The 19181-nt window shown below is 51.4% G+C and overlaps 1 protein-coding gene across 2 annotated transcripts in view; it reads right to left on the minus strand.

Annotated features, from left to right (window-relative positions):
• Positions 1–19181, minus strand: part of zgc:154058 (uncharacterized protein LOC795538 homolog) — a 122943-nt gene that overhangs the window by 2391 nt on the left and 101371 nt on the right. For both annotated transcript variants that reach the window (XM_038783048.1, XM_038783046.1), the window contains exon 7: positions 4285–4462. In XM_038783048.1, the coding sequence (XP_038638976.1) occupies positions 4285–4462 (178 nt within the window). The remainder of the gene's footprint in view (positions 1–4284; positions 4463–19181) is intronic.

Below are 19181 nucleotides of genomic sequence, written 5' to 3' on the forward strand. Positions count from 1 at the left end.
CAACATCCTGGGGGGGTTACCATTAATTAGAAACCGAACTAGACCAGCCATATAAATACTGTGTCCACCAGAACAGGTCAGAGACCGGGAATCCTGCGGAGAGTAACTCACCCCCAAAGCCCGTCCGCCATCTACAAGGCACAAGTCAGGAGTGTGATGGAATACTCTCCACTTGCCTGGATGAGTGCAGCTCCAACAACACCCAAGAAGCTCAACACCATCCAGGACAAAGCAGCCCCGCTTGATTGGCACCCCATCCACAAACATTCACTCCCTCCACCACTGACACACAGTGGCAGCCGTGTGTACCATCTACAAGATGCCCTGCAGCAACTCATCAAGGCTCCTTCAACAACACCTTCCAAACCCATGACCACTACCACCTAGAAGGACAAGGGCACCTAATACCTGGAGGTTCCCCACCACCTGGTTCCCCTCCAAGCCACTCACCACCCTGCCTTGGAAATATATTGGCCGTTCCTTCACTGTTGCTGGGTTAAAATCCTAGAACTCCCTCCCTAACAGCGCTGTGGGTGTACCTGCATCGCAGGGACTGCAGCCGTTCAAGAAGGCAGCTCACCACCACCTTCTCAAGAGGCAATTAGGGATGGGTAACAAATGCTGGGCCTACATCCCGCAAAAGAAGAAATAAAAGGTGTCCGTGCGCATAAAGCAACAAAACAAATACACAAGAACAAAAAGCAATTGTGGCTTTTACCTGAAGAGCAGCTGAAAAGCAGTGGTGAGGAGGTTATGCCTCAAAGCTTTGGATAGACACCAGCTAAATAACTGTCTTGAGCTAGAGACAATGCTCCTCAGGAAGGATATTGTCTTGGAGCAAATGGATCCCAAATTCGTCAGAACCACACCAGGGATTAAAGAGTTAAATTATGAGGACCTGTGACCATCGACTTGTATCCCTTTGAGATTCAAAAGTTGATCTAAGGCCTTTAAAATGATCAAGAGACTTCAATATGATAGAGAGAAAGAAGAAGCTGTTTTCTCTGGTGGGGGATTACAAGGAGCATCATCTTAAATAAAATGGTGGAAAGGTGCAGTTTAATCAGTATTGAATTGAATGACCTGCAGCTATTTGGCAGGATGCTTATTTAGGCGTTAATTCCGGTCTCCAATTACAAATCAGATTAGAATTTCACAAATTATGCAGGTTAGGTGGATTGGCCATGATAAATTGCCCTTAGTGTCCAAAATTGCCCTTGGTGTTGGGTGGGGTTACTGGGTTATGGGGATAGGGTGGAGGTGTTGACCTTGGGTAGGGTGCTCTTTCCAGGAGCCGGTGCAGACTCGATGGGCCGAATGGCCTCCTTCTGCACTGTAAATTCTATTATAAACTATTTGTGTTCAGATTCGGCTTTGAACCGCTACTGACGTGGAGAGGGAGAGAGAAAGACGGATCTTTTAATCTGTTTACTCTGTCAACAATGTGATGTCAGGGCAGAGGATGATCAATTCGAATGGAAAAGGCAATTTAAAGTTTGTATGGGAACAGTTTACCTCAAATATGAAGAACATCTGCCATATTCGGCAGGTGGCGTGTTTGAGATAGATATCAGGAGGCATTCTCTTGGATGACATATTGGGAGTTAGGCTGCAAGAGGAATGGTAGGCCGAGCCTTCCTCACGTCAGCGGTCAGGAAACTATGGGAGGAAAGTTCTGCAGGAGAGAAGCTAACTCCACTTGGAGAGGCCAAGGCTTGATCAAGAATAGTCAGCATGGCTTTATCAGAGGGAGGCTTTATCAGAGGGAGGTGTGTAAATGAGGTAAAGTGTAGTTGATGTAGTTTATATGGATTTCAGCAAAGCCTTTGACAAGGTCCCACATGGGACACAGGGTAATTTTCATAAGGTGGATTCAAAATTGGCTTAGTTGTAGGAGGCAGAGAGTGATAAATGTATACGAATGTATATAATGATGTAGATGACTTGTTGGGGGGGGGATCTGTGACTTTGCGGATGACACAAAGATTGCCCGGGTGGTTAACAGTGAGGTTGAGTGTCTTGGGTTACTGGAAGATATCGACTGGATGGTCAAACGGGCAGAAAAGCGGCAGATGGAATTTAACTGTAATGAACTCCAATTGGCTTTATTGGTTGGCCAATTGGAGTATGAGCTCCCTCAATGATAGCTCATTGAGGGGGCCCATATAAGCACCTGTGTAGGCTTTGTGAGCCAGTCTTAAGTTGACTGGACTGCTAGCAGCACTGTTTGTAGCTGCTCCTGTAATATCGTTATTATAAATAAATATTGGTGTGGTGACGGAACTCCTGCCTCCCGTGGATTACTACATTAACCATGAAAAATGTGAGGTGATACACTTTGGAAAGTAAAATTTGACAAGTGTCCAATGAACGTCATGACACTGGGAAGTTCGGAAGTTCCAGGGAACAAAGGGTGTTTGTCCATAGATCTCTGACGGCAGAAGGGCAGGTTAATACGTTGGTGAAAAAGGCATATGGGACACTTGCCTTTATCAATCGAGGCATCGATTACAAATAGGGAGGTCACGTTGGTGTTGCACAGAACTTTGGTGAGGCCACAGCTGGAGCACTGGGTGGAAATCTGGTTGCCACATTATAGGAAGGATGTGATTGCACTGGAGGGGGTGCAGAGGAGATTCACCAGGATGTTGGCTGCGATGGAACATTTAAGTTATGAAGAGGTTGGATAGGCTTGGGTTGTATTTGATGGAGCAGAGATGACTAAGGGGCGGCACGATGGCACAGTGGTTAGCACTGCTGCCTCACAGCTCCAGGGACCTGGGTTCAATTCCGGCCTCGGGTCACTGTCTGTGCGGAGTCTGCACGTTCTCCCCGTGTCTGCGTGGGTTTCCTCCGGGTGCTCCGGTTTCCTCCCACAGTCCAAAGATGTGCAGGTTAGGTGGATTGGCCGTGATAAATTGCCCTTAGTGTCCAAAGGATTAGGTGGAGTTACTGGGTTACGGTGATAGGGTGGAGGCGTGGAATTAAGTAGGGTGCTGTTTCCAAGGGCCGGTGCAGACTCAATGGGCTGAATGGCCTCCTCCTGCACTGTAAATTCTATTAAAAACTGATCGAGGTGTACGGGATTATGAGGGACATGGACAGGATGGATAGACAGCAGCTTTTCGCCTTAGTTGAAGGGTCAGTTACACTAAACATCCGAAGGTTAAAGATCCTCTACCAACCTGTCCTTGGCACATAGGACTGTCCCCCTTCCAGTTATCAAAATCTACAACGAGGCCTTGGACAACGGGGACCATTTTCCATTCCGTGGGAGCCTACTGTCAACTAGGGTAGACATCAATGATGAGGTTCAACACCCCATTCAGTGTGTCAGCACATCCTTCAGGCACCTGAGGAAGGGAGGCTGGAAGACTCATACCCAACGCCAAGCTGATGGCCTACAGAGCAGTACGCCCTCTTATACGGCTGAGAGACTTGGACTATGTACAGCAGTCATCTCAAACCCCTGGAGAAATACCATCGTCGCTGCCTCCGCAAGATCCTGCAAATCCATTGGCAGGAGAGGGGACCAACGTCAGCGTTCCCTCTCAGACCAACATCCCCAGCGTTGAATCATTGAGCACGCTCGGTCAGCTCCACTACACCGTCCACACGCCTGACGGGGAGTCTCGAAACAGGCACTCCACTCGGAGCTTTGGCACGGCCAGCTAGCCCCAGGGGGGGCAGAGGAAACGCTTCAAGGACATTCTCAAAGCCTCCTTGTCAAAGAACAACATCCCCACTGACACCTGGGAATTCCCGAGGAACTGTCTAAGAGAAGATTGCACATCCGATATGTTCAGCTCACTGAATACACTGCCCTCTGCCTGGTTGCTATGCAACATAGAACATACAGTGCAGAAGGAGGCCATTCGGCCCATCGAGTCTCCACCGACCCACTTAAGCCCTCACCCACCCTATCCCCACAACCCAACAACCCCTCCTAACCTTTTTGGACACGAAGGGCAATTGATCATGGCCAATCCACCTAACCACATCTTTGGACTGTGGGAGGAAACCGGAGCACCCGGAGGAAACCCACGCAGACACGGGGAGAACGTGCAGACTCCGCGCAGACAGTGACCCAGCAGGGAATCGAACCTGGGACCCTGGAGCTGTGAAACCACAGTGCTAGCCATTTGTGCTACCGTGCTGCCCTTCCCAGGAGTGTCCGTGCATCTGATTACATACCCCCTATGTTAGCAATGTGGCCACGATTGGCGGGCGTTACACTGCTGCCTCGGAGGACAGCCTCAAAGGAGTGCTCTGCACAAAGGATACTCAGAACAAGGTTCATGAAGGCCACAAGGGTGAGGAACGTCCGGCAGTGACCTATCCGGTAATCCAGTGAGTTCTTTGCCATCCTGTAGGTGAGCACTGACTGGAAGCAGATAAACAGCATACTGCTGGGAAACCCCACTCCGGCACCCACATAGTGCAACACTCTGGCATTATCCACCTGGAATGACAAATCAGCTGTTAGACAGACACCTCTCCCTTACCCCTCGGTTTCACGTGTTGCCCTTTTAATACTGCCTCCGCAGGAATCTCGGCCGGAATTCTCCGCCATCGGGAATCTCTGTTCCCGCCGGCAGCGCAGCACCAATGGGGGGTGGGGGGGGGCAATCTCGGGATAAAGGGGCTGGTCATTTAGGATCGAGGTGAGGAGAAATGTTTTCCCTCAAAGGGTTGCGAATCTTTGGGATTCTCGGCCCCTGAGGGTCGTGGGTCCTCCTTCGTTGACTATATTCAAGGGTGTGGTACACACGGATGTTGGCCCCTCGGGGGTATTAAGGGATGTGGGGATCAGGCGGAGGAAATGGAGTAGAAACCCCCAGGTCGGCGAAGATCGTATTGTATGGCGGAGCTGGCTCGATGGGCCGAATGGCCTACTCTTGCTGCTGGTTCCCCTAAACTAAAGATCTAGGTGATTGAGGCTAATCTCTGCCATTTTGTCAATCAAAGTATGAAAGATCTAACCCGTGTGGAACGACATGGGTTTAGTGTGTCAGTCTCACAGAATGTTACACCAAAGGGCCAATGGACAGGACTCCGTGTCAATCGATAACTTGCATTTACCACGTGCCTTTAACTTAGTAACATGTCCCAAGGTGCTTTGCAGGGGCGTTGTCAAATTTAATTGGATTCTGGGCCACACGAGGCGTTCGGTAGGGTTTAATGACTTTTTCGAGGAGGAACGGGAGGAAGAGGGGCAGCACGGTAGCACAGTGGTTAGCACTAAGGCTTCACAGCGCCAGGGTCCCAGGTTCGATTCCCGGCTTGGGTCGGTGTCTGTGCGGAGTCAGCACGTTGTCTGTGTGGGTTTCCTCCCACAAGTCCCGAAAGACGTTTTATTAGGTAATTTGGACATTCTGAATTCTCCCTCCGTGTACCCGAACAGGCGCCAGAATGTGGCAACTAGGGGCTTTTCACAGTAACTTCATTGCAGTGTTAATATAAGCCTACTTGTGACAGTAAAGATTATTTTTTTCAAAAGAAGTGTTCAAAGGAGGATTCTTGGAGCTCAGGGCCTCAGTGGACGAGGGAGAGGGGATTAAGAGAGATCAGTGGAGTCTCGGCAGAGGCTGAATAAAAAAATCACTGTTGAGGAGTAACGTGCAGAATCCAGCAGAGGGCAGTGCATTCAGTGAACTCAACATATTGCACCGTCGGGCGATACAAACAGCTACAACCACAATCACCAAGGTCGATGATTATTTCAGCTCTGCCGTCCACCAGGAAACGTGCCCTATGCACAGATACAAGAAAAAGAGAAGCAAGCAGAACCCAGAATCAACATGAGGATTGCAAGAGGCCCCTAAAATACACAATGGGCTGGATTCTCCGCACCTCAACGGCAGAAGCGTGGCTGGCGCCAGGGAGGAGAATCCATTTCCACGCACGAAATCGGGACTGACGCTGGTTCCCCGATTCTCCGGGCCCCGAAAAGTGGCGTATCCCCGACCTGCGACCATTGTTTGAGGCCCCCCCCGCCCCGTCATTCTCCGCCCCCGACCGGCCGAACACCCGACGGCGTGGATCTAATGGGGTCCTGCCGGTCGGGATACTGGCGTGGTCAGGGGCGGGCAGATTGGAGGGCGGGGGGGGGGGGGGCCTTATACGGCTAATTTTGGGCAGGCAGTCCAGGTCGGGCGCGCGGCCGATCGGTGGCGCTGTTTGGAAGGTCCAGCCCCACGGTCCGAGTCCGCCATGGAACACAGCACGGCCGCTGGAGGTCGCCGCTCTGCGCATGCGCGACCTCTGACCCGGATGTGCGGGGGTCCGTATCTGCAGCAAAACCCGTGAGCTTCCCGACAGTTCACCGCTCGCCCCCTGCAGGGCTATGAATATGTCGCGCCGTCACGACAGCTTTTCTGTCGTTAAAGGCCACAGATTTTACGACGGCGTGGGGACACAGTCCCAAAAACGGTGAATCCAGCCCAATGTCTGCCAAACATACAAGTCACACGTGGGGGACCAAATGAAATATTCTCAACTATACGGATGATACAAAGCCAGGCGGGAATGTGTGCCGTCAGGAAGATGTAAAGGGGCTACAGGAGGACTTGGGCCGACTGAGTCATGGCGGACAGAACATCGTGTGGAAAAGTGTGAGGTAATTCTTGCTGGCAGGAACAGACGTGCAAAGTATTTCCTAGATGATAAGAAATTAGAAAGTGCCAATGCACAGAAGGACCTGGATGACCTTGCCCATCAGCCACTGGAGGCTAACATGCAGGTGCAGCCGGCGTTCGGGAAGGCTAATGGAATGTTAGCCTTCATCGCAAGAGGATTTCTGAACAGGCGGTGTTGCTTCAATTGTAGAGAAGCCTGATGAGGCCGCACTGGAGCACTGTGTGCAGTTCTGGTCCCCCTTACCTCCGTGGTAAAATGGCCAATGGCCTGAATTTTAGGCCCAATAGGTCAGAATGTGTCGACTGGGGCCTTTTCACAGTAGGGGCTGTTTAGCACACTGGGCTAAATCGCTGGCTTTGAAAGCAGACCAAGGCAGGCCAGCAGCGCGGTTCGATTCCCGTAACAGCCTCCCCGAACAGGCGCCGGAATGTGGTGACTAGGGGCTTTTCACAGTAACTTCATTGAAGCCTACTCGTGACAATAAGCGATTTTCATAACGTCATTGCAGTTATATAAAGAATTAGACATTTTTATTTTAACCACCGCTAGGCCTGATGGGAAATCGAACAGCCAATATAGAATATAGAATTTACAGTGCAGAAGGAGGCCATTTGGCCCATCGAGTCTGCACTGGCCCTTACAAAGAGCACCCGACTGAAGCCCACGTATTTACCCTATCCCCGTAACCCCCACTTAACATTTTTTGGACACTAAGGGCAATTTATCATGGCCAATGCACCTAACCTGCACATCTTTGGACTGTGGGAGGAAACCGGAGCACCCGGAGGAAACGCACGCAGACACGGGGGGGGGGGGGGGAACGTGCAGACTCCGCACAGACAGTGACCCCAAGCCGGGAATTGAACCTGGGACCCTGGAGCTGAGAAGCATCTGTGCTATCCACTATTCTACCACGCTGCCCCTAATATACTGGGCAGGGACAGCCAGCCGGGTCAGGTTTGAGCCTGTGCTGTAAATAAGACATCGGAAGATAATAGGCCCCATTCAAATGGATCGATTGTTGTGGATCGCCCAGACGAAGCCAGACTTTCTGGCACCTTATATGGGAGACGGTTCCGTACGGACAATGTACCCGAGGATGGGCCCCGCTGGGGATGGGTTCCTGGTGTCCTGCAGAGTTGCAAGCGGCAACTCCATTGGGCGTTGCGACCCCTCATTGGCTGAGGGCCAGAGAATCTTCTGGGGAGGCACGAAGCGGGGTATGAAGATCGACCACCCAGGACCCTCACTAGCGAAGACTCGGCGCCGAGGTAGCAGAGAAGATTCAACGTCGGCCCAGAGGGCGGAAGGGAAACTGCGAGGGAGAGAACCACCGTCGCAGACAAAGGTCCAGAGTCAACCGAGACTCAGAGAATCGGACCCGCAGCTCGACTGGGTAGCATTCGGAATCTTGGGACTATTATTAGTTGGGCTAATTTATGGGGGGGAGTAACATTTTACTGTGTTTAATAATACATTTGGTTGAATCTTAAACTTGTCCTTTGTTCATCTCACAAATGATGGCATCTGGGTAAAACAGGTCAAAGTGTCCGAGGTTATAGAATTTTTACAGTGCAGGAGGCCATTCGGCCCATCGAGTCTGCACCGGCTCTTGGAAAGAGCACCCTACCTAAGCCCACACCTCCACCCTATCCCCATAACCCAGTAACCCCACCCAACACTAAGGGCAATTTTGGACACTAAGGGCAATTTATCATGGCCAATCCACCTAACCTGCACATCTTTGGACTGTGGGAGGAAACCGGAGCACCCGGAGGAAACCCACGCACACACGGGGAGGATGTGCAGACTCCGCACAGACAGTGACCCAAGTCGGAATCGAACCTGGGACCCTGGAGCTGTGAAGCATTTGTGCTAACCACAATGCTACCGTGCTGCCTGAATTCTACAGGCAACACCACAGAGAGGTTATTGCCAGAGAGTGAGTGTAACGAAAGATCACCAGACTCGTTCCCGGGATGGCAGGACTGTCCGATGAAGAGAGATTGCAGAAACTGGGCCTGTGTTCACGAGTTTCAAAGAGTGACCTGTGATCTCATTGAAACCCGTGAAATACTTAATGGAAGAGACAAGGGTAGATCCAGGAGAGATGTTTCCTTTGGTTGGGGGAGTCTAGAACCAGGGGCACAATTTCAAAATGAGGGGGAAGTCACTTGGGACCGAGATGAGGAAAAGTTTCTTTACACAGAGGGTTGTGAATCTTTGCAATTCTCTACCCCAGAGGGCCCTAGAATCTGAAGTCATTGAGTATGTTTAAAGCAGAGATTGATAGATTGCTGATTAACAATCTACAATAACATTGCTGATTGATAGATTGCTGGCCTCCTTCTGCACTCTAAATTCTATGATTCTATGAACAATAATGTGAAGGGTTATGGGGATAGTTTGGGTGGAAAAGGCATTGAAGTGTCCAATCAGCTATGATCGCTTTGGATGGCAGGGCAGTCTGGATGGGCTGAATGGCCTATTCCCCTTCCCATGTCAGTTGAGCAGTAGCAGCATACGGACATTCCACTAGGTTGGGAACGATGTTGGAGAGTTCGAGTTGGGTGTGACTGCTGTCCGTGTGGAAGTGAATCCTGTTCTCTGCAGGTGACATTGCCAGGGGTAGCATGTGTGTGTGTGTGTGTGTGTGAGTGGGGAGGGGGGGAGTGGGGGGGAAAGAAGAGTGAGGAGAGAGGGTGTGGGTGGGGGGTTCACGGGGGGGGGGGGGGGGCAGAGGGCCGTGGTGACCGTACGTGGGAGAAAGGAGGGGCCATTGTTGGAGATCTGTTCACACAGCCGGAACTGCGCGAGGGACCATCGCAAAGTCCTGGACGATGGAAGAGAAACTCTGGAGATGGCTGGGCTGGACTGCTTTTTGGAAAGGTGTCGAGGGGTTGTGTGGTTGTGAGGCGGTGGCAGAGCGCGGTTGTTTGTGACTGGTGCCCCGTGCAGGGTGTAAGGCCAACTGGGTACAACTACGGGGTTACAGAAGATCTTGGCGCGAGGATAGGAGATGTTGACAAGTGTGGGAACATCAAAGTGGGACCCTGCCACTGGGATCAAATGAAATGAAAAAAAAAAGAAAATCGCTTATTGTCACGAGTAGGCTTCAATGAAGTTACTGTGAAAAGCCCCTAGTCGTCACATTCCGACGCCTGTCCGGCGAGGCTGGTACGGGAATCGAACCGTGCTGCTGACCTGCCTTGGTCTGCTTTAAAAAGCCAGCGATTTAACTCAGTGAGCTAAACCAGCCCCTGGGATCACATGTGCCAGATCCGGGGAGGAACTATTTCTCTAAAGCGGGGCTACTAATTGGCCCCTCCTCTCTCTCTGTCCAATGAAGGGCAAGGGGTGGGGGTCTGTTGATGGTGCCGGTCCAATCATAGGGCGGCCCCACTGGGAGAGCTGGCCGCTGCTGAGTGAGGTAAGAGACCTCGCGGGCTCCTGGGCTTGGAGGTGGAAATATGAATTAAAGACTCGGCCAGGCCCTGCGGAGCAGAGAGGAAACACCCACACGGGAGAATTGGAGTCAAGCCTGAGGCCCCCTCCTTGAGGGATCTGAGCCTCCCGATGGACCCACTAATTTCACAGCATCACCCCCTCCCCAATCCCCACTATCTCCAAACTCACCACCTCGGGCCTGGGGTGAAACTGCCCTTAGATTTGAAGAGGAAGAGAGAAATGAAAAGGACTGACCCCAAACTAGAGGGCCTGAAGTCTGTAGTTTGAAAAAGCCCAACTGTGGAATTCCCCTTTTATTGTGAATATTGTAACATGACTTAACCTGACTTAAATAAACAAAGAGATTCTGTTCTCGCTTGTCACAGTGTTTACCACATCACCATTCAATGGAATGCTTTGTTGGAATTGTCACAGATAATAGAAATACATCATCCAGAACTTTAACAACAAAAACGTCTTTTTCATCCGTCGGATGTGAGTCAACCTCAGAATCCTTCTTTTCTTCCATCTCCTATGTCCTGATCTCTCCTTGCCCCTTGTCTTATATTCACCCATAACCTTTGACCGTTACCATTTGACCCTGAGCAATTTGGCTCTGGCTTCATTTCCAAACGCTCACACCGTAAAGAATCCCAAGTTCAAGCCAACGGGAAACGCGCCTCCCGTGGCCTGTGCCCAGGGGCTTTCTCTGTTGGCTGAGATTTGGGGAACACCACCAGCTGGACGTTCCCTTCTCAGCCACTCACCACTCTGACTTGGAAATGTATCGGCTGTTCCTTCACTGTCACTGGGTCAAAATCCTGGAACTCCCTCCCTAACAGCACGGTGGGTCTACCGACATCACAGGAACTGCAGCGGTTCAAGAAGGCAGCTCACCACCACCTTCTGAAGGGCAATAAATGCTGGCCCAGCCAACGCCACCATGCTTTTCCTGAATCTCTTCATCAAGTACAGTTGCCATGACATTCCAGAGCGGTGCCCTGTGACAGCATGGGGTGGGTGATGGGAGACAAGCAAAATATTTAATTCCTATAGTAGGAAACTATAGACCGGTTAGCTTGACCTCTGTGGTGGGGAAGTTGCTGCAATCAATCATAAATTGATTGGTGGGCAGCACGGTAGCATTGTGGATAGCACAATTGCTTCACAGCTCCAGGGTCCCAGGTTCGATTCCGGCTCGGGTCACTGTCTGTGCAGAGTCTGCACATCCTCCCCGTGTGTGCGTGGGTTTCCTCCGGGTGCTCCGGTTTCCTCCCACAGTCCAAAGATGTACAGTTTAGGTGGATTGGCCATGATAAATTGCCCTTAGTGTCCAAAATTGCCCTTAGTGTTGGGTGGGGTTACTGGGTTATGGGGGTAGGGTGGAGGTGTTGACCTTGGGTAGGGTACTCTTTCCAAGAGCCGGTGCAGACTCGATGGGCCGAATGGCCTCCTTCTGCACTGTAAATTCTATAACCTATGATAAAGGAGGAGATGACTGAACATTTGGAATGACAAAGCTCAATCCACCATTATCAGCATGGTTTTATAAAGGGTAAGTAATGCTTGACAAACATGCTTCGAGTTCTTTGAGAATGTAACCAGCAAGGTGGATAATGGGGAACCTGTGGATGTGGCATATCTAGACTTCCAGAAGGCGTTTGACAATGTGCCGCATAAAAGACTAATCCAGAAGGTGAGATTGCAGGGTATTGGGGTAGAGTACTAGATTGGATTGAGGATTGGCTGACCGACAGAAAGCAGAGCATCGGGATAAATGGGTCCCTTCTCTGGCTGATGAACTGTAGCTAGAGACGTGCCGCAGGGGTCAGTCCTCAGACCTCAATCTATATAAATGATCCGATCTGCAAACAGGGAGTGAATGTAACGTAGCAAATTTGGCAGCTGATACTAAAATAGGTGGGAAATCAGGCAGTGAAGAGGAGATCCAGATTTTACAGACGGATATAGATAGGCTAGGAGATTGGGCCAAGGTTTGGCAGATGGAGTTTAATGTGGATAAGTGCGAGGTTATCCATTTTGGCACTGCTGCCTCACGGGACACACGGTTTTGATTCCGGCCTTGGGTGACTGTCGATGTGGAGTTTGCACTTATTCTCCGTGTCTGCGTGCGTTTCCTCTGGGTGCTCCAGTTTCCTCCCACAGTCTAAAGAGGTGCAGGTTAGGTGGATTGGCCATGATCAATGCACGGGGCAACATGGATTGGGTGGACGGGTGGGCATAAGTCGCGTGCTCTTTCGGAGGGTCGGTGCAGACCCGAAGGGCTGAATGGCCTCCTTCTGCACTTGCGGGATTCTATGAATTTGGTAGGGTATACATTATCCCACAGTGAACAATGATCTACAGAACATTCAATGAAAATGAAAATGAAATGAAAATCGCTTATTGTCACGAGTAGGCTTCAATGGAGTTACTGTGAAAAGCCCCTAGTCACCACATTCCGGAGCCTGTTCAGGGAGGCTGGTACGGGAATCGAACCGTGCTGCTGGCCTGCTTTGAAAGCCAGCGATTTAGCCCAGTGAGCTAAACCAGCCCCAATGGATAGACTGGCCGAAATTCTCCGGCCGTTAGGATTCTCTGTTCCTGCCGGGAGCGCACCCCCACCCACAGGTTTCCCGGCGACGTGGGATGGCTTCAATGGAAATCCCATTGACAATCCGCGGGATGAGAGAATTCCGCCACCGGCGAACGGTGCGCCACGCAGAAACACGCAGTCGGGGGAATGGAAAATCCCACCCACTGCTTCCTCGGGAGCCTGCGTTTCAGCAGCCAAAGTACTTTTAATTATCCTCCTTGTACATTCTTAGCTTCCAAAGTTAAGGAAGAACATTTCCCATTTCCGCCCACAAGAAACGTTCTGACACCAACGGCACAGCATTCGCAAGATTGACATGAGGACCAAAATCCAAACTTCCCGCTGTGTTCATGATGGGCTCAGTCAGCATTGTAACCTACGGTTAAACTCCAAGCTGGATCCGTTTGGGTGGACCATATCTCACTGCGATGCTTATCCAATTGCTTGTTTTCAATTTAGAGTACCCAATTCAATTTTTCCAATTAAGGGGCAATTTAGCGTAGCCAATCTACCTACCCTGCACACCTTTGGGTTGTGGGGGCGAGTCCCACGCAGACACGGGGAGAATGTGCAAACTCCACGCGGACAGTGACCCGGGGCCGGGATCGAACCTGGGACCTTGGCTCTGTGAGGCAGCAGCTGCGCCGCCCTGCTGCCCCAGCGCTTATCCAATAGGAATAAACAGGATACATATGAGGCAGAAATCAGACCTGCCCAAATAGATGTGGAGCAGAGAATGGCTCTAAATCCTGGATAGATATATGTAGATTGTAGATCTAAAATCTGCATAGATTTGAGGTTATTTTTCAGGCCCAAAATATTTTTAAAAATTAATTCAAGTATGTGGGTGTCGGTGGCTAGGCCAGCATTTATCCCTAACTGCCCTTGGGAAGGTGCTGGTAAACTACATGGATGGGTATGAGGTAATGTATAGATCCAGAATATAGACAGGCACGCAGCTGGATTCTCCGTCGGAGGAAATAACAGAGCACTCACGCCCGACGCCTGGGGGGGTGCCCACAATGGGAAACCCCATTGGCCGCTACCAGGCGGAAAGTCCCGCTGCTGGCGGGGGAGCGCCGCACCGAGAAACGGGTGCTGTGGGACGAAGAATCACGCCCATGGTATACAGTAGTCCCCCGTTATACCGCGCTCCGCAATACCGCGGTTCGCGATATACCGCGGGGGGGCTTATGGACCCCAACTGTCAGTTGTGTCAATTTCAGCGGCCGGCTGATTGTTTCAGTGAGAGCAGCTTCCCTCTCCGGATCAAAGTGAGCCGGCCGCTGAAATTGACACTGCCGGCTGATTGGAGGGAGAGAGCAGCCGGCAGTGTCAATTTCAGCGGCCGGCTCACTTTGATCCGGAGAGGGAAGCTGCTCTCTCACTGAAGCAATCAGCCGGCCGCTGAAATTGACACTGCCCGCTGCTCTCTCCCTCCAATCAGTACACCAGCAGCCACGGCCTGTACCCCAGCAGCCACAGCCTGAACCCCAGCTACAGAGGGGAGGGGCGATGTGAGACCATGCTGGTCTTGCAGAGGCCCGTATGACCTCCTCCTGTGTTCTCTGCTCTCTCCCTCCAATCAGCCGGCAGTGTCAATTTCAGCGGCCGGCTCACTTTGATCCGGAGAGGGAAGCTGCTCTCTCACTGAAACAATCAGCCGGCCGCTGAAATTGACACTGCCGGCTGCTCTCTCCCTCCAATCAGAAACATTAAAACTTAAAAGTTGGATTGGAGGGAGAGAGCAGTCGGCAGTGTCAATTTCAGCGGCCGGCTGATTGTTTCAGTGAGAGAGCAGCTTCCCTCTCCGGATCAAAGTGAGCCGGCCGCTGAAATTGACACTGTTTTAATTAGATCCACGATGGGGGTTTTAAATTTATTTTAAAATCTATGCTAGCGCTTCCCATTGTGAGTCTACGGGGGTCTGACCTCTCCCCCCGCCCCCCCGTAGACTCTCAATGGGAAGCGCTAGCATAGATTTTTAAATAAATTTAAAACCCCCATCGTGGATATCCGCGGCTCGGTTGCAACGCAGGTGGCTGTCTTGGACCCCAACACCCGCGTTATAAAGGGGGACTACTGTATAGTATAAATATATAGGTTAGAGCATAAGAACATAAGAACTAGGAGCAGGAGTCGGCCATCTGGCCCCTCGAGCCTGCTCCGCCATTCAATTAGACCATGGCTGATCTTTTGTGGGCTCAGCTCCACTTTCCGGCCCGACCACCATGACCCTTAATCCCTTTATTCTTCAAAAAACTATCTATCTTTACCTTAAAAACATGTAATGAAGGAGCCTCAACCTCTTCACTGGGCAAGGAATTCCATAGATTCACAACCCCTTGGGTGAAGAAGTTCCTCCTAAACTCAGTCCTAAATCTACTTCCCCTTATTTTGAGGCTATGCCCCCTAGTTCTGCTGTCACCCGCCAGTGGAAACAACCTGCCCGCATCTATCCTATCTATTCCCTTCATAATTTTAAATGTTTCTATAAGATCCCCCCTCATCCTTCTAAATTCCAACGAGTACAGTCCCAGTCTACTCAACCTTAGGGGCCTCACGGTAGCATGGTGGTTAGCATCAATGCTTCACAGCTCCAGGGTCCCAGGTTCGATTCCCGGCTGGGTCACTGTCTGTGTGGAGTCTGCACGTCCTCCCCGTGTGTGCGTGGGTTTCCCCCGGGTGCTCCGGTTTCCTCCCACAGTCCAAAGATGTGCGGGTTAGGTGGATTGGCCGTGCTAAATTGCCCGTAGTGTAAGGTTAATGGGGGGGTTGTTGGGTTACGGGTATACGGGTTACATGGGTTTAAGTAGGGTGATCATTGCTCGGCACAACATCGAGGGCCGAAGGGCCTGTTCTGTGCTGTACTGTTCTATGTTCTATGTTCTAACCTCTCCTCGTAATCCAACCCCTTCAGCTCTGGGATTAACCTAGGGATTAACCTAGGGATTAACCTATACCGTGGGTAGGTATGGGTTGGAGTGTATACTCTGGATATTTTTGGGGGGTGATGTAACGTGTGCAGCCAAGAAATGGAGCTGCTGCTCAGTAATTCGGGCCAATCCCAAATCCTCAGAACAAGATCACTGCAAAACGTGGAATGTGGCTGAGGGGAAAGTTGGTTTTTTTTTGTGGCCTGGCGATGCACAATTCCAGCATTGTCGGGCGAGTCTTAGTCAGGCGGGATCAACTCGGAACGTTGGAGGCATTTCCTGGCACGGATCGGACCAGGCAGCGATTCGGCTCGAATTCACTGCAAACCTCCCTTTGTCGTTGGTCCAGTGGTGACACCTGTTACTTTGCTATGATGTCCGACTGATGGGCAGAATGAAGCGGGACATTGTGGAGCTCGCGAAGCGCCACGTTTACCACAGGCTGGACCATCCAATGTGCTGGGCCAAATCAAACAGGCATAATCGAATCTCAGGCGGTTGCAGCATTGCAGGAGATACTTGCAGTCTGTGGAGAGTGCTGGCCCACTCTCCGCAGGCTGGCAACTTGGCGATGCTCCAGGTGGAGCGTGCCAACACCCCCCCCAGCAGTGGCAATCACAATCTACCCTTTCAGCATTGACTGCTGTCCTTCAGCCACCTTTATAGTTGGTGTCTATTCAGCCTTGTCGCTCGGGTTCTTGAAAGGATTCCCTGTACGGTCAAATCGCTGCGACTTAAAAAGAGCCGAGGCTTGTCCACGGAATGCACAGATGTTTGCAGAATTGCTGCAACGAAAATAAATTGGCGGTTGCCAACATGTTGCTTTTTTCTTAAAGGCGTCAAGCGTCTGTTAAAGGGAGTGCGGCCTTATGAGAGAAAGATTGTACGTTTGTGTAGTGCGATCCACAGCATCTCAAAGCACTTCACATCCTCCTAAATACCTCCGAGTTTGAGAATGCATGCTCCTGGCTGAACCCCACCTTCCGTTGTACAGCCAAGAGTTTAACAGACTAGTAACTCCGCTATCAACTATTTGTACTCAATACTGAGAGAGTGCTGTGCTGTCAGAGGTGCCGTCTCTCAGGCGGGGCGTTACACTGAGGCCCAGCCATTTAGGCCCACAGCACTAAAAATCACCTTAACATTAAAATCGAGTGGCTTCATTCCATCAACCATAGAGGTTGGAGTAAAATTAAGACCAGGAGCGGGATTCTCCCTTTCCCGGTCCGGCGCCCCCCCCCCCACCCCCCCCCCGCCGTCAGCGGGATTTTCCGTCCCGGCAGCCGGCCAATGAGATTCCCCCACCCCCACCCCACCGTTGAAGTCTCATTTTATGTTTTTTGTTAGTTATATACCTGAACTGGGTGGTGTTAGGAGGCTTCAGTAGCTGGCCCGTCTTGATCATTAAAGGGGCTGAGTGGTAGAGCCATCATTGGGGGATGGAATCCCCCCCCCCCCCCACTCCAGATTACAAAAAGCAGCCGGGACTCGCAGTGTCATCTGTAAGAACATGCTAACGTGGGTTACTGATGGGGAGGGGCGGGGAAAGAAGGTAAGAAAATGAGGCGCTAAGGATGGTCCCGGGGTGAGTAGGCCAAGGGACATTTACCTCTGTGCAAATGGGGTTTCAGCCGGCTAAACTCGGAATATCCCTTCCAAAAGGGAATTCACTCAGTTTTGACCTTTACCCCCCCCCTTGGGCCTAAACTCTCTGGATTGAGATATGTGAGGCGTACGCTCCCAGGGACAGAGTGGGGCCCAAGCCAATGGCCCACACTGACCGGCTCACTGGGGCATTGCCGGGTAGGTTGCCGACGTCCACACTCCGCCTCTCCTTTGGCGCATGTTTGCAGATCTGTGAAGGGTCTCGGGCCGCACACGTTGATGGCCAGAATTCTCTGGTTGCTGTGATTTCCCGCCGGCAGTACACCCCCCCCCCTCCCCGCCCGGGTTTCCCGGTGGTGCGAGGTGGTTTCAATGGGAAATCCCATTGAGAAACGGCGGGAAAATCGAATCCCGCCGCCAGCGACGGCGCCCGGCTGAGAAACGCGCAGTTGGGGAACCGGAGCCCGTTGTACTTGACCTGATGAAGAATTGGTTTTACGCATTCCAGATTTTCTTAATCCAAGTCAGAAATCAGCGGTCAGCACTGCAGTCTTCACCTCTCGACTTCCCTGTTTTAATCAGGACATCCTGATGTTAAAACAGGAAGTGGTAAAGTCCGCAACCCTCCTCCCAATCTGACACAGGTCCCTCTCAACCACTGCTCCTTGTCTCGCCCTCCCCGATTCGCACAAAGGCCGGGAGGTGTGGAATACCTCATTCCAATCTGAACCTGGGGTCATAAAGCACGAGGTGCCCACCAATAATTCCAATCAGGAATTCAGGGGAAATTTCACGGAATCACAGAGTTGCTATGGTGTGGAGGAGGCCATTCAGCCCATCATGTTGGCACCAGCTCTCCAAATGAGCATCGTGATTTAGTGCCGTTGCCCTGCCTTCCCCCCCGTACCCCTGCATATTGCTCCTGTTCAAATAATCATCTAATGCCCTCCAGGATGCCTCGATTGAACCTGCCTCCATCACACTGCCAGACAGTGCATTCCAGACCCACACCACATGTTTGTGTGAAAGATTTATTTTCAGTTCAGCGTGCAGTTCTGGTCGCCTCTCCATGGGAAAGGTGTGACTGCATTGGAGGGAGGGCAGAGGCGATTCACCAGGATGTTGCCTGGGACTGGACAGCTTCAGCTGTGAAGGGAGGCTGGACAGGCCGGGGTTGTTTCCTTTGAAGAACAGAAGACTGAGAGGTGACCTGATTGAGGAGTGTAAGATTATGAGGGGGATGGACAGGGTGGATAATTTTACATAGAATTTACAGTGCAGAAGGAGGCCATTCGGCCCATTGAGTCTGCACCAGCTCCTGGAAAGAGCACCCTACCCAAGGTTAACACCTCCACCCTTTCCCCATAACCCAGTAACCCCACCCAACACTAAGGGCAATTTTGGACACTAAGGGCAATTTATCATGGCCAATCCACCCAACCTGCACATCTTTGGACTGTGGGAGGAAACCAGAGCACCCGGAGGAAACCCACGCACACATGGGGAGGATGTGCAGACTCCGCACAGACAGTGACCCAAGCCGGAATCGAACCTGGAACCCTGGAGCTGTGAAGCGATTGTGCTATCCACAATGCTACCGTGCTGCCCCCTTAGTTGAAGGGTCAATAATGAGGAGGCGTGATTTCAAGGTGAGGGGCAGGAGGTCTAGGGGGGGATTTGAGGAAAATATTTTTCACCCAGAGGGTGGTGGGAGCCTGGAACGCCCGGCCTGGGAGAGCAGGAAACCACACAACCTTTACAAAGTATTTGGGTGAACACTTCAAACGCCCAAACATCAAGGCGATGGGCCAAGTGCTGGGAAATGTAGCATGGTTAGCATGGTTGTGACAATGCAGACTCAACGGGCTGAAGGGCCTCTTCTGTAGTGTTTGACTCTCTGATTCTACGTGTGATGGAGTGAGGGAAGAGGGTGGAGTGAGGGAAGAGGGAGTGAGGGA

The sequence above is a fragment of the Scyliorhinus canicula genome, chromosome 22 (genome assembly GCF_902713615.1).
Source record: "Scyliorhinus canicula chromosome 22, sScyCan1.1, whole genome shotgun sequence".
In the NCBI taxonomy this organism is placed as follows: Eukaryota; Metazoa; Chordata; class Chondrichthyes; order Carcharhiniformes; family Scyliorhinidae; genus Scyliorhinus; species Scyliorhinus canicula.